The 15,696-nt window shown below is 31.6% G+C and overlaps 1 protein-coding gene across 1 annotated transcript; it reads right to left on the minus strand.

The window, feature by feature from the left end:
* Positions 1-378: 378 nt before the first annotated feature.
* LOC132724670 (protocadherin-10-like) lies at positions 379-15,674 on the minus strand. Its single transcript, XM_060709604.1, has 8 exons — positions 15,621-15,674; positions 15,095-15,178; positions 14,736-14,846; positions 13,652-13,771; positions 4,762-4,920; positions 4,097-4,178; positions 3,371-3,480; positions 379-3,109 (listed from the first exon to the last, which is right to left on the minus strand). The coding sequence occupies exons 4-8, from the start codon at positions 13,688-13,690 to the stop codon at positions 2,432-2,434; spliced, it is 1,068 nt and encodes a 355-aa protein (XP_060565587.1). The 5' UTR covers positions 13,691-13,771; positions 14,736-14,846; positions 15,095-15,178; positions 15,621-15,674; the 3' UTR covers positions 379-2,431.
* Positions 15,675-15,696: the final 22 nt, after the last annotated feature.

Raw genomic sequence — 15,696 nt, forward strand, 5'->3', positions numbered from 1 at the left:
TTATAAAAAGAGTTTGAAGCATAAAAGTGTTAATTGAATTAGTCAGAGGCATAAAACAAAGTCAGGGTTATTGGGGTATACGGGTTCTACTGAGTACATTTAGCTAAAAGAGCTGTATACTGCCTGGGACAGAAGTTATCTTCTGTCTCAGATATTTCTAAGGCGAAAATATAATTGTCATAAGCGGAGTAAATGACTCATTTGGAACACCAGGGTGCTATTGGCAAGGGATAAAGCTACACATTCTTTACACGTGACCATGATGTGAAACGCTGTATAAGAAACATTTCTTTTATCAGATAATTGTGTTTTCCTTGGAGAGGTGGAATTATTTTTACATAATAAATGGAGAAAATCTCCTGAAATAAGAAATTGTACACGTTTTTATTTTGTTTTATTGAAAATAAAGAAATTCCTATTTACATTTACCTATAGCTGACTAGCTTAAAAACGTTTGATTGAAAGAAATAAAACAAAATGTACATAAAAAACAACAGCAAACAATTGTTTATGGCATCACAGATTTCATTAACAATCCAACTTTTGATATCATAGACGGTACCGTATACATATATTTAAGAATGAACTTGATACATTGTTATTTTCATAATTATAGCATTGCTACAAAAAGCTAAATTGTAATGAAATACTTGAATAACAATTTACACAACTTCCTGAAATATATATACTTTAGTTACACAACTGATTTATAAATTGAAGGAAAATTTACTACCTGAGTGTGATCTTAATACAGACATGGGAAACAATAAGATTCTTACGTTAGTTTAAAACTTTCTTTAGGGATCTTTATTTTCTCTATTTTACACGCGCTGACTGTGACATATAAAAAGGTATCGCACTGACTGTGATATATAAACTAGCACGGTAGTTGACAATTTACACAACGAACAGTAAGCTATGTTAGTTAAAAATTACGCAATAAATGTCACGACGAGTTTATGCCGTGCCTTATTTCAGTACATTTCGATTGTTTATTGCGCAGTTTGGTATTATATAAATTTTAGTGATGCAACCTTTAAATGCAGCTCATCTGCTTGAATTAGTTTTATCTAAGTAACGATGTAGCACCCTTATTTAGTCTAGTTATCAGCTTAATAAGAAAGAGATATGAATATGGCTTATCATTTGATGTATAGATAGTTCTATAATTCAAAGTTCTCCTGAGAATATTGTATGTAGAAAAAGAAACCAAGAATACATCTAAGAGCAATAAAAATAAGTAAAACAAAGTAACTAAAATGCCCGTTCCTAAAATGTATTTATTTTCAAAAAAAAAGTTAAAATCAGGATTTTGAAATTGCTAGCACGCTATTCATTTATCATGTGGTCTACATACATAAGGATGTTCTCGGCTTTAAAACCTGTTTCAAAACCTCTTTATTACAAAGAAATTATTCCTTAATAAAAAGTGTAATAAATCCTACCATAAATGTTTATGTCATAATGACGTGACGTCAATAAATCACATTACGTCAAATCACTCTGAGAATTTCTATATCTACTTTAAAGTATAAAAAATAACATTTCTAGGCTCGTGTGAAATATTTTATAACAGTTACTAACTAAGATTCTAACCCTGCTGAAACCGAAAGAAATTTATTATCCTTTGCTACCAGTATAGATCAAAGTCAGTCTGTACTTTTATCCGCATTGTCCAGACTTTATTCTGTAAGAAACTCTTTTCTTCTGTACTCATTCTTAAATCACACAAACTTTGAATAAACCGTACACTATTCAAAGCAGGGGAAATTTATTACACAAATTCACCTTATTAATGGTTCAAGTCTTTAGGAATGACATTCTAGTAAACTGCTAGGTGCTTCGGAACAATAAAAATCGTTAAAAATATACAATTCCAAGCAAAAATTAAACAATAATGGCCATTCAAAGTGAAATGCAGAAAGAAAACAATCTATAATACATATATCACAGATAAAAAGGTCATGATTACAACGTTATTAAAACAACATAATCTTCTGAAATAAATAAATAATAAAAATAACCCGGTACAGACTGTCACATTTCTAAACAAATTAAATTACGTTCGCCACGGCACATCTTTTTTCAAGACAGGTAGAGATCTGTACTTGGATATTAAACAAAAAACATAAAAAAGGCTAAGTACTGATTAATTTGTCAACGTGAGAATTACCAGTTAAAAGTATTACAAAAAATTAATGTTTACTTTGATATAGATTTTATCTTTTTTAGTAGAAAAATAAGTACTTTAATTTATCGGTATTTCAATTATTCAATGTAACAATGGAATATACCAAGTTTTGAGGAAAAATAATAACAGTTAAGCCAGTAGGCAAGACTTCAGCACTTGTATGCGTGACCAGATCTTTTGTCAATGCATGTAAAGAGAAACACGTTCATACGTCTAAATTCTGTCAAAATGTTTCACAGTCTACATATGTACAGACTCTGTATCCGTGATATTGTCGTTTGGCACTTGAATTGGAAGAGACGATTCTACCTTTTTGCTTCTCTGCGATCGCTTCACTTTGGATTTATCAGTAGAGTCAAAGAACTCGGGGTCAGCCCCCATGTTGTACTCTCGGGTCCCGTCAAATATTTCAACTTCTTTGTTCTTATTTCGTCTTCTTGACTTTTTCTTCTTCTTCCCTTCTGTCGTTTCGGTCGCCGAGTCTCTCATTGGCAAGGGAGGTAACTGATGAGCCTTTACACCGGAAGTGTCCGGAAACTCTTCTGTCATTATTCCTAGTGTGGCCTTGTTTCCGAAAATAAGCCGTTCGTTTGAGTCTGCTCGTCCTGTATAATCTTCACCTTCAGTGTGAAGATCTTCTTCTTCTGTTTGTGGCTCGGATTTATCGTCTGCTGGTCTGATTGTCATTTCTCGTTGCTTACGACGGTAAATGACAAATACAACGATAAGTAAAACAATGACAATAGCTAACAATATGCCAAGTACAATAAGAGGGATCAACAGGTCAGATCCTGTTTCCTCTGTGGACCTCCCAACCGGTGGTGGCGATACCCCAGATGTGTTTGTCATCCGCTCATACACCTTAACTGTCAATATGCCAATTGACGACAGATCTTTATCCGGTAGATCTTTTCTTACCTGAATACAAAATTGCAATCTTATTTAACAAGACTATTCAAAGCGTCTAAAAGATATTCATTTAAACAATCTGCATTACTTTATTTTGTCATTAAAAGTAAAGTAGGTCTACCTTTTGAATTTTATTTTCAATAGCCAAACCAGTTTGTTTCTCTGCGTAACTTTTAGCCCGGTTATGTAATGAACCGAATTTAAACAACACTGGTATGGATCAAAATCAACAGTTATATAAAACAACAAGTCATTGTTAGTTTACATTACCTCAAGGACTAGTCTAAACTCTTTATCTGGACGGTTTGCTTCGCTCACAGATCTGCTTTGATCCACAGCGCCAGTGGCAGGGTCCATTCTGAACAGATTATGCTGGTTACCTGAAATATAAAAGCAATAATCTGATCACTAAGGGTCGTAATTAAGTGTTTTGATTCTAATCGATTTTTAACTATTATTCTTAGTTTACTAGTTATACTACATGGGAGAATGTTATTATAGAATCATATCATTGTAAGGAACTAAAAACATTTGCTTTGGTTATTGCAATCTAACAAAATCAGTATCAAGTTTTATACCAGAACATAATTGAAGCATATTTGGTTAAAAAGGAACATCAACATAAAGCAATTTCTGCAACATGAGTGGTGACGTTAACATTTGTACTCTTATCTCTATCAAATCTTAAAGCAATCCTCACTTCTTACATCATTATCCATTGAATAATAATATGCTTTCATTTTTAGCAACAAATTTTCCACAAACGCATTGATATCCTCTTAATGATAAGCCCGAGAAAAAATGAGCTTAAAATCGTTAGCACTAACAGCGGATCTCAAAACAGTGAGCTCGGAGAAGAGAGAGCCTGAAGCTCTTGATTCATTTAATTTGATACAATTTGGTGTTTACTTTAAACTAAGTGTTGCTGAATTGATGTTTATCTTGCCAATTTGCCCTTTTATTCTTTCATGAATCCGTTGTTAATATAATACTCACCAGATTTAATTGAATACACCAGAGGCGTCCCGAGAGTGTCGGAGTCGTTCCCGTGGATGGCTGGTGTAATAGTCAAAGGACCCTAGACAATGATAAAGATAGCAACAAAATAGGAAACTTGTTGTTATACACTATGTGATTTCATTATTTACATTAATTTTTTTCCGCCTAGTTAGATATGTTTTTGGTGTAAAATTGAAATTTGTTACTGTTCTTCTAGAAATTTAGTAGCTGTTGTTATTCATGTAATAGCATGATCGGCACTACAAAGCAAAAAGTACTTAATACATCAATAATTTGAAACTTTCTTATCATCATCATCATCATCATCATCATCATCATCATCATCATCATCATCATCATCATCATCATCATCAACAACAACATAACCATCATCTTCATCACCAAAATCAATGAAAATAACAACAATAGCATTAGCAACATAGCATTTTGTTGGTATAAATGTCTACGATCTGCTTCAAAATGACGAATTGCTAGGATTTTACGAAAAGTCTAGTTTTATTTTGAGTCTGTAACTTGAAAGAAAGGAAAAAATATCAACATATTTGCATGAAAGTGTCGGACCCTCTCCGTTATTCCCAATGCTTGAAAAGTTTTATAAGTGCATGTGATGTCATTTTAGTTCATTTACAGAATATAAGTACTTTGTGATCTAGTCGTATAATAGATAAAAATGGTGGCGCTGGACAAGGCGGAGGACAATCAGGATATTCAAAGTATGGAGGCTGATCATCGACATCTGTTACACTTATGTTTAAGGTGGTATAAGCTGTCTTGGCGGTAGGACTAGGTGGCTGCTCATCCTGTTGAAAAGAAATTCAAAGGATTGATTAAATGTCATTTAATATGGTGGCTGATTTCTGCCATGTCGTAACTTCGTTCTGTCGGGGCTGAAGGGGCGACAACACGAAAGCACGAAATAACGAAAAAAATACGAATTCTTGTTTTTTTCGGACAGTTTTTATCGTTTTGTCGTTACTTCATGTCGGCGCCCTTCAAACGCGACATCACGACAAAACGAAAATATGAAAGCTCCGATACGATATTTTATTGCGACAACACGAAGATAAAAATATTGTGTTTCTTGGCGAAAGGCGACACCACGCCGAAACGAAATTAACATTCCTTCGTTCTTTCATGTTGTCGCATCTGTTGCATACAAAGGCGACAGAACGAGAAAGCGCCGAATATAAGGCGCCAACACGCCGAATATGGGATGTACATAAAGTTAGTTCCCTATTCCTTATTCCTTATTCCTTTTTCGAATAAGGAATAAGGAATCAGTTCCTTATTCCTTTTTCGAATAAGGAATAGGGAACTAGTTCCTGATTCCTTATTCAAATCTAAATAAGGAACAACAGAATTAGTATTTATTTAAAATACAATTTATACCTCATTCAAATCATTGCATAAAGAATCTGCATAAATTATTTTGAAAAAAAAATGTAAAAGTCGAATTAGGAATAGGGAACCAGTTCCTTATTCCTTATTCAACTCCGAATAAGGAACAGAAGAAAACACGGAAAGAAAGACACCAGTTGCAATTATTTTTGATGAATCTGCATTAGAATTGCAAGGATCAATCATAACAAGAGCTGTCGGTAGGACAGCAACGCTCGACTATTCTTAGTGCTTGATAGTAAAAAAAATACTTGATACAGTTACCTCCTCCTGTTTACAGGTTGGGGTCATGATGGTGAACAAGTGTGCAAAGTTTCAAAGCCATATGTCAATGGACTTTTAAAATGTTTGAACTATTACATAAACTTAAACGTAAATTCTAAGTCGAAAAAGGGGCATAATTCTGTCAAAATGCTTGATAGAGTTACCTCCTCTTGTTTACAGGTTGGGGTCATGACGTTAAACAAGTGTGCAAAGTTTCAAAGCCATATGTCAATGAACTTTGAAAATATTTGAACTATTACAAAAACTTTGACGTAAATTCTAAGTCGAAAAAGGGGCATAATTCTGTCAAAATGCTTGATAGAGTTACCTCCTCCAGTCTAAAGGTTGGGGTCATGATGGTGAACAAGTGTGCAAAGTTTCAAAGCCATATGTCTATGGACTTTGAAAATATTTGAACTATTACAAAAACTTTAACGTAAATTATAAGTCGAAAAAGGGGCATAATTCTGTCAAAATGCTTTATAGAGTTACCTCCTCCTGTCTACAGGTTGGGGTCATGATGGTGAACAAGTGTGCAAAGTTTCAAAGCCATACGTCTATGGACTTTGAAAATATTTGAACTATTACAAAAACTTTAACGTAAATTCTAAGTCGAAAAAGGGGCATAATTCTGTCAAAATGCTTGTTAGAGTTACCTCCTCCTGTCTACAGGTTGGGGTCATGATGGTGAACAAGTGTGCAAAGTTTCAAAGCCATATGTCAATGGACTTTGAAAATATTTGAACTATTACAAAAACTTTAACATAAGTGGTTACGCCGACGCCGACGCCGACGCTCGGGTGACTGCAATAGCTCTACTTATTCTTATCGAATAGTCGAGCTAAAAATCATGAAATGAAGCATCTGCATAAAAGTATTTTTGAAAAAAAATGTTAAAGTCGAATAAGGAATAGGGAACCAGTTCCCTAGTCCTTATTCAACTCCGAGTAAGGAACAGAAGAAAATACGTAAAGAAAGAAACTAGTTGCAATTATTTTTGATAACTCAGCATATGAATTGAAAGGATCAATCATAAGAATCATGAAATAAAGCATAAGCATAAAAATATTTCGGAAAAGAAATGTTCAGGTTCATTCGACTCCGAATAAGGAACAGAAGTAATTACGCAAAGAAAGACACCAGTTGCAGTTATTTTGATAAATCTGAATTAGAATTGCAAGGATCAATCATTAAAACCATGAAATAAAGCATCTACATATTTTTTTTTGAAAAAAAAAATGGTAAAGTCGAATAAGGAATAGGGAACCAGTTCCTTATTCCTTATTCAACTCCGAATAAGGAACAGAAGAATATACGTAAAGAAACACACCAGTTGCAGTTATTTTTGATAAATCTGCATAAGAATTACAAAGATCAATCATTATAATCATGAAATAAAGCAATTACATAATTATTTTTGAAAAAAATGTTAATTTCGAATCAGGGATAGGGAACCAGTTCCTTATTCCTTATTCAACTTCGAATAAGGAACAGAAGGAAATACGTAAAGAAAGACACCAGTTGCAGTTATTTTGGATAAATATGCATAAGAAATGCAAGAATCAATCATTAAAACCATGAAATAAAGCATCTGCATATTTTTTTGTTTTGGAAAAAAAGGTTAAAGTCGAATAAGGAATAGGAAACCAGTTCCTTATTCCTTATTCAACTCCGAATAAGGAACAGGATGAAATACGTAAAGAAAGACACCAGTTGCAGTTATTTTTGATAAATCTGCATTAGAATTGAAAGGATCAATCATAAAAATCATGAAATAAAGCATAAGCATAAAAATATCTCGGAAAAGAAATGTTCAGGTTCATTCGACTCCGAATAAGGAACAGAAGTAATTACGCAAAGAAAGACACCAGTTGCAGTTATTTTGATAAATCTGCATTAGAATTGCAAGGACCAATCATAAAAACCATGAAATAAAGCATCTACATATTTTTTTTTTGAAAAAAATGGTAAAGTCGAATAAGGAATAGGGAACCAGTTCCTTATTCCTTATTCAACTCCGAATAAGGAACAGAAGGAAATACGTAAAGAAAGACACCAGTTGCAGTTACTTTTTTATAAATCTGCATTAGAATTGCAAGGATCAATAATAAAAATCATGAAAGAAAGCATCTGCATAAAAAGTGTTGTGTAAAGAAAATGTTCAGGTTCATTCGACTCCGAATCAGGAACAGAAGTTATTACGTAAAAATGACAGCAGTTGCAGTTATTTTTGATAAATCTGCAGAAGAATTGCAAGGATCAATCATTAAAATCATGAAATAAAGCATCTACATAATTTTTTTTTGAAGAAAAATGTTAAAGTCGAATAAGATATAGGGAACCAGTTCCTTATTCCTTATTCAACTCCGAATAAGGAACAGAAGGAAATTGGTTAAGAAAGACACCAGTTGCAGTTATTTATGATAAATCTGCATTAGAATTGCAAGGATCAATCATAAAAATCATGAAATAAAGCATCTACATAATTCTTTTTTTAAAATGTTAAAGTCGAATAAGGAATAGGGAACCAGTTCCTTATTCCTTATTCAACTCCGAATAAGGAACAGAAGAAAATACGTAAAGAAACACACCAGTTGCAATTATTTTTGATAAATCTGCATAAGAATTGCAAGGATCAATCATTTACATCATGAAATAAAGCATCTACATATTTTTTTTTTAAAAAAATGTTAAATTCGAATAAGGAATAGGGAACCAGTTCCTTATTCCTTATTCAACTCCGAATAAGGAACAGAAGAAAATATGTAAAGAAAGAAACCAGTTGCAGTTATTTTTTTATAAATCTGCATTAGAATTGCAAGGATCAATCATAAAAATCATGAAAAAAAGCATTAGCATAAAAATACTTTTGAAAAAAATTGTTCAGGTTCATTCGACTCTGAATAAGGAACAGAAGTAATTACGTAAAGAAAGACAGCAGTTGCAATTATTTTTGATAAATCTGGAAAAGAATTGCAAGAATCATTCATTAAAACCATGAAATACAGCATCTACTTAATTTTTATTTAAAAAAATGTTAAAGTCGAATAATGAATAGGGAACCAGTTCGTTATTGCTTATTCAACTCCGAATAAAGAACAGAAGGAAATACGTAAAGAAAGACACCAGTTGCAGTTATTTTTGATCAATCTGCATAAGAATTGCACCTCTGGGAGAATGTCTCCGTTCTGAAAACGCTTTGGTTGCCACACTCTATGCCCTGTGCATATTCTAAAGACAAAATTGTTAGAATAGTTAGTTATCAACTGTCCTTTTTACAATTTTATAAGTTATATAAAGCAATCGTACTTATGAAATTCCATCATCTTTTTTATAGATATAATGAAACACAGTAGTCAAAAGTGATATATCATTAGTTATAAAGATTCTTGACAGATTATATGGCCCTATATAAACGATTGTTTGTATATATAACCCGAGCCGCTGGGCGAAGGTAATATTGCATACAACCTTTTATATACGGCCTTATAACATGTCAGGAATCTTTATGACGAATTTATAATACAGTAGACTTCCCTTTTTTAGGAATTATGTGATTTCTACATAAACTGAAAGAAGCCGTGTATATAAAGCTTTATTATACTGCACGTTTGTAACGTCGCTTTTCAAAGGATAATCGTGACGTTTATATAATTTTATATACACGGCTGATGTCGATTCATAAATAAATCTTACTTTTTTTCTCTAAAAATGATGTTTGTTGTATTATAAATTCGTTATAAAGATTGCTGAAAGGTTATATGGCCGTATATAAACGGATGTTTGCAATATAACCCTCGCCTAGCGGTTCGGGTTATATGTACAAATAGCCGTTGATATAGGGCCATATAACCTGCCAACAATCTTTATAACTAATAATATAAACGTCATTATTATCCAATGAAAAGTGACGTTACAAACGTGCAGTATTATATAGAGGATATTGAATGAGTGTAGGTTTAATACTAAATTTATTGAACGAGTTGAATAAAATCATATTTTGCGAGCCTCTGGCGAGCATAATATTGTTTTATTCAACGAGTTCAATAAATTTAGTATTGAATCTACACGAATATAATATTCTATTTATCACATATATAAAATAAGAACGGTAAACTGTTAACAAGGGTCATTTTTGTTTGACGCGCCTGTAGTGTAACACTAACATTAGCGCGCTTTAACGCTATGTTTATAGCGCAAATGACGTGACGTCAAAGTGTTATTACACTAGTGTAATATCGTCTAGTGTAATATCGTTTTTATTAAATGGCTTTATTACACTCCTGCGCCGCGGTTTATGTGATAAAAAGTGTTATATAACTAGTTTCGTCTAATATTAGGCACACAGTTCGAACCCTACTTGCACACGAAGTAACTTTGGATTAAATAAAACTATGCAGAACAATTAAAAATTAAAAAAAAATGTAGATGCTTTATTTCATGATTTTAATGATTGATTCTTGCAATTCTTATGCATATTTATCAAAAATAAATGCAACTGGTGTCTTTCTTTACGTATTTCCTTCTGTTCCTTATTCGGAGTTGAATAAGGAATAAGGAACTGGTTCCCTATTCCTTATTCGACTTTAACATTATTTCAAAAAGAAATTATGTAAATGCTTTATTTCATGATTTTAAAAATATGTAGATGCTTTATTTCATGGTTTTAATGATTGATCCTTGCAATTTTAATGCAGATTTATCAAAAATAATTGCAACTGCTGTCTTTCTTTACGTAATTCTTTCTGTTCCTTATTCGGGGTCGAATGAACCTGAACATTTTTTTCCAAAATATTACTATGCTAATGCTTTATTTCATGATTTTTATGATTGATCCTTGCAATTATAATGCAATTTTATCAAAAATAACTGCAACTGGTGTCTTTCTTTTCGTAATTTCTTCTGTTCCTTATTCGGAGTTGAATAAGGAATAAGGAACTGGTTCCCTATTCCTTATTCGACTTTAACTTTAAAAAAAAAATTATGTAGATAATTTATTTCATGATTTTGATTATTGATTCTTGCAATTATTATGCATATTTATCAAAAATAAATGCCACTGGTGTCTTTCTTTACGTATTTCCTTCTGTTCCTTATTCGGAGTTGAATAAGGAATAAGGAACTGGTTCCCTATTCCTTATTCGACTTTAACATTTTTTTCGAAAAGAAATTATGTAAATGCTTTATTTCATGATTTTAATGATTAATCCTTGCAATTCTTATGCAGATTTATCAAAAATAACTGCAACTGGTGTCTTTCTTTACGTAATTCTTTCTGTTCCTTATTCGGAGTCGAATGAACCTGAACATTTTTATCCAAAATATTTCTATGCTAATGCTTTATTTCATGATTTTTATGATTGATCCTTGCAAATATAATGCAGATTTATCAAAAATAACTGCAGCTGGTGTCTTTCTTTACGTAATTTCTTCTGTTCCTTATTCGGAGTTGAATAAGGAATAAGGAACTGGTTCCCTATTCCTTATTCGACTTAAACATTTTTTTCAAAAAAAAAATAAGTAGATGCTTTATTTTATGATTTTAGTTATTGATTCTTGCAATTCTTATGCATATCTATCAAAAATAAATGCTGTCTTTCTTTACGTAATGACTTCTGTTCCTTATTTGGAGTCGAATGAACCTGAACATTTTTTTTCCAAAATATTATTTTGCTTATGCTTTATTTCATGATTTTTATGAATGATCCTTGCAATTATAATGCAGATTTATCAAAAAAAACTGCAACTGGTGTCTTTCTTTACGTAATTTCTTCAGTTCCTTATTCAGAGTTGAATAAGGAATAAGGAACTGGTTCCCTATTCCTTATTCGACTTTAACATTTTTTTCAAAAAGAAATTATATAAATGCTTTATTTCATGATTTTAATGATTAATCCTTGCAATTCTTATGCAGATTTATCAAAAATAACTGCAAATGGTGTCTTTCTTTACGTATTTCCTTCTGTTCCTTATTCGGATTGGAAAAAGGAATAAGGAACTGGTTCCCTATTCCTTATTCGACTTTAACATTAAAAAAAATATGTAGATGTTTTATTTCATGATTTTAATGATTGATCCTTGCCATCCTTATGCAGATTGATCAAAAATAACTGCAACTGCTGTCTTTCTTTACATATTTTCTTTTGTTCCTTATTCGGAGTTGAATAAGGAATAAGGAACTGAATCCCTATTCCTTATTCGACTTTAACATTTAAAAAAAAAATGTTTATGCTTTATTTCATGATTTTTATGATTGATCCTTGCAATTCTTCTGCAGATTTATCAAAAATAACTGCAACTGCTGTCTTTCTTTACGTTTTTACGTTATTACTCCTGTTCCTTATTCGGAGTCGAATGAACCTGAACATTTTTTTTCCAAAATATTACTATGCTAATGCTTTATTTCATGATTTTTATGATTAATCCTTGCAATTCTTATGCAGATTTATCAAAAATAACTGCAACTAGTGTCTTTCTTTACGTATTTCCTTCTGTTCCTTATTCGGAGTTGAATAAGGAATAAGGAACTGGTTCCCTATTCCTTTTTCGACTTTTATATTTTTTTCAAAAATAAATTATGTAAATGTTTTATTTCATGATTTTAATGATTGATTCTTGCAATTCTAATGCAAATTTATCAAAAATAACTGCAACTGGTGTCCTTCTTTACATACTTTCTTGTTTCTTATTCGGAGTTGAATATGGATATTCCTTATTCGACTTTAACATTTTTTTCAAACATATTTTTATGCAGATGCTTCATTTCATGATTTTTATGATTGATCCTTGCAATTCTAATGCAGATTTATCAAAAATAATTGCAACTGGTGTCTTTTCTTTACGTATTTACTTCTGTTCCTTATTCGGAGTTGAATAAGGAATAAGGAACTGGTTCCCTATTCCTTATTCGATTTTTTTTCTCAAAATAATTTATGCAGATTCTTTATGCAATGATTTGAATGAGGTATAAATTTCATTTTAAATAAATACTAATTCTGTTGTTCCTTATTTAGATTTGAATAAGGAATCAGGAACTAGTTCCCTATTCCTTATTCGAAAAAGGAATAAGGAACTAAAATAATTACAACTGGTGTCTTTTCTTTACGTATTTACTTCTGTTCCTTATTCGGAGTTGAATAAGGAATAAGGAACTGGTTCCCTATTCCTTATTCGATTTTTTTTCAAAATAATTAATGGAGATTCTTTATGCAATGATTTGAATGAGGTATAAATTTCTTTTTTGTTAATAAATACTAATTCTGCTGTTCCTTATTTAGATTTGAATAGGGAATCATGAACAAGTTCCCTATTCCTTATTCGAAAAAGGAATAAGGAACTTTTTGCTTATTCCTTATTCGAAAAAGGAATAAGGAATAAGGAATAGGGAACTAACTTTATGTACATGAAGGGCGACTTATTCGTGTTGTCGCATTAAAATCTCGTATCGGCGCTTTCATATTTTCGTTTTCCATACAGAGATTTAATTTTTTGGAAACTTGTGCACTCACAATAAATTGCAGTTTGCTATCATATTTACTAAACAAAAAGCATATTTTTACACCCTCGCTATTATAATTGTAAAGGTATTACCTATTAGTTATATATACAGTCACAAGGCGAGAACTATAGCGTACACATTTGTTTTTGTACGGCCATATAACCCAGCAATAAATTTTAAACGAATAAAATTTTTTAATGATACTGCACAATTATTTTCTTTAATCAAAATTGAAATTTGAACATAATGGAAGCCACGAACATAAAGGCAGCAGCCGTGTTTATGAATATGTTAAACTCACCACTAAAATCAATGTAGTAAATGTGCAGTGCCATACTGATCACTTGAATATATATTAACATACAACTTACGGATACACTCAGGTTGAGAAAAAGTTTGTTTCTCGCCATGGTATCAAAGTCGAGTGTCTTGGACAGAGTTATGTCTCCTTTCGATGATGCTTGTATTTGGAAATAGTTTGCACCGTCATACTGTTAATTGACGCCATAAAAAAACACACAAAAAACATTGTTTTAAAATGTACATGTCCTGATATTAAAGTGACATCATACCTGACCAAGTGTAAATTGTGGGTGCACAGGTAAAAGTCAACATTTTTAATAATGATTATAATAATAATAATAATAATAATAATGATAATAATAATAATAATAAATAATAATAATAATAATAATAATAATAATAATAATAATAATAACTTAATTTACAGAAGGTAACACATTAAGACATAATTATACAGATTGTAACACCTTATTTACAATGCGGACTTTATTTATAACACACACGCACGCACGCACGCACGCACACACACACACCAACGCACGCACGCACGCACGCACGCACACACACAAGAACACATATCAATCCAAAAAAATAGAAAATTTAATGATTGAACGGTAATATTAAAACACATTTTACTGTAAGAAATACAGATAATACTGGAAATAAATGTATAAATATAAAGAGCTTATCTTGTATATATAATACACACGGACCGTGCTAAAGTTGATTTAATTAGTATTTCTTGAAACTATTTTTACATATTGAAATTTTTTTTTTCTAATAGTCAGCGGTATGAAATTCCAAATAACCATGACATTAAATTGGAATTTGTCAATAAAATGATTAGTTCTTTGTTTGTAAGATGAATTAAATATTCGTGAGATATCGATCTTTGATTATACTTTGGATTATTAGATAGGGATATATTGAGGGGAGATATTATTCAGTGCTTTATATACATGTACTTCGACACCGGTGTGAAAAATAACATCTTTTCTTGAAAGGCAATAATGTTTTTTTTATGTATTATTGGTATGATACTTGCTTCGTGTTTAAAGTACGGTCAATTATGTATTTTTATTCTCATTTTTTATGTAAGAAAATTCATTGTCTTTTTTTTCCTATTCTAGTTTACGAATCATCACAACTTACGTCAATTATACTGTACTTTTCAATAGCGAAGATATAGTTCTCTGCACCCACAACGTCCCGGTCAGTAACCTTTGACTTCAGTGCAAATACCAAAGAACCAACTGTTAGAGACTAAACAAACAAAAAAAGATTTAAAATTCATTTACGAATAAAAGCCCATTACCGAACATATTTACAAAAAAAGGTTTATATTCAGTTGGCTGAAAGACCACAAGGTTAATTACGGATATATTCTTAAAACTTAAACTGTAAGTTTGAGTCAAGATTATTTACGAAAATATTCGGTACATTGCTCAACCATCACCACAAGTTTGCAAAAATTAATAAACTGTTAAAGCAAAAAAAGGTTAAAATTGTACCTCCTGTAGCGTTACGTTGTATGGACCGTTATTAAACACCGGTGGGAATTCGTTGACTGGGGCTACGTTTACAAATACTTCAACCTGAAGTAGACAGTATGTTTCCGAAACAGTGCCGCTTTGCGCAACCGTTTAAACAGTATGGCACGTCCTGGCACATATGAATATATACAGTTTCAGAAGGAATGTATTCCTATATAAAATTATATACAATTATTTCATTCAAAATCAAAGCCATATTTATGGGTCTTGAGTAATGATGATGTAGTGTGCTCATATCTGAATAAATTATATGTTCTGTCCTGTCTCTCTGTATTTTTGAGACTTGTAGCTTTCATAAAGGTTGATCCAGTCAGTAAAATGTACGTCCAAAAGCTGTATTTGTATACGCAGTTTTAACTGTATTTACGTGAGACTATCCGTTGTTAATTAAAGCAAGTCTTATCGTTAATATGTATGGTCATGCTGTAAGTAGAATATTATTAGATTTTGCAAAATTCTAAATATATAAAAATAGAATAATTACAGTAGTTCCGCCGCAAGTGACTTATTAATTCAATATTTCTTATATCCGCTCCATTACTAAAAACAAAAAACATTTT

This window comes from Ruditapes philippinarum, unplaced genomic scaffold (genome assembly GCF_026571515.1).
Source record: "Ruditapes philippinarum isolate M1 unplaced genomic scaffold, ASM2657151v2 ctg4008_1_1_1_1, whole genome shotgun sequence".
NCBI classification, from domain to species: Eukaryota; Metazoa; Mollusca; class Bivalvia; order Venerida; family Veneridae; genus Ruditapes; species Ruditapes philippinarum.

Coding starts and splice junctions, on each gene's coding strand:
- LOC132724670 (XM_060709604.1), bottom strand. CDS start 13,690: ATGGCGAGAAACAAACTTTTTCTCAACCTGAGTGTATCC. Junction 4,921..13,651: donor TTCTCAACCTGAGTGTATCC/GTAAGTTGTATG, acceptor TCTTTTCAACAG/GATGAGCAGCCACCTAGTCC. Junction 3,481..4,096: donor GGTGTATTCAATTAAATCTG/GTGAGTATTATA, acceptor TTTATATTTCAG/GTAACCAGCATAATCTGTTC.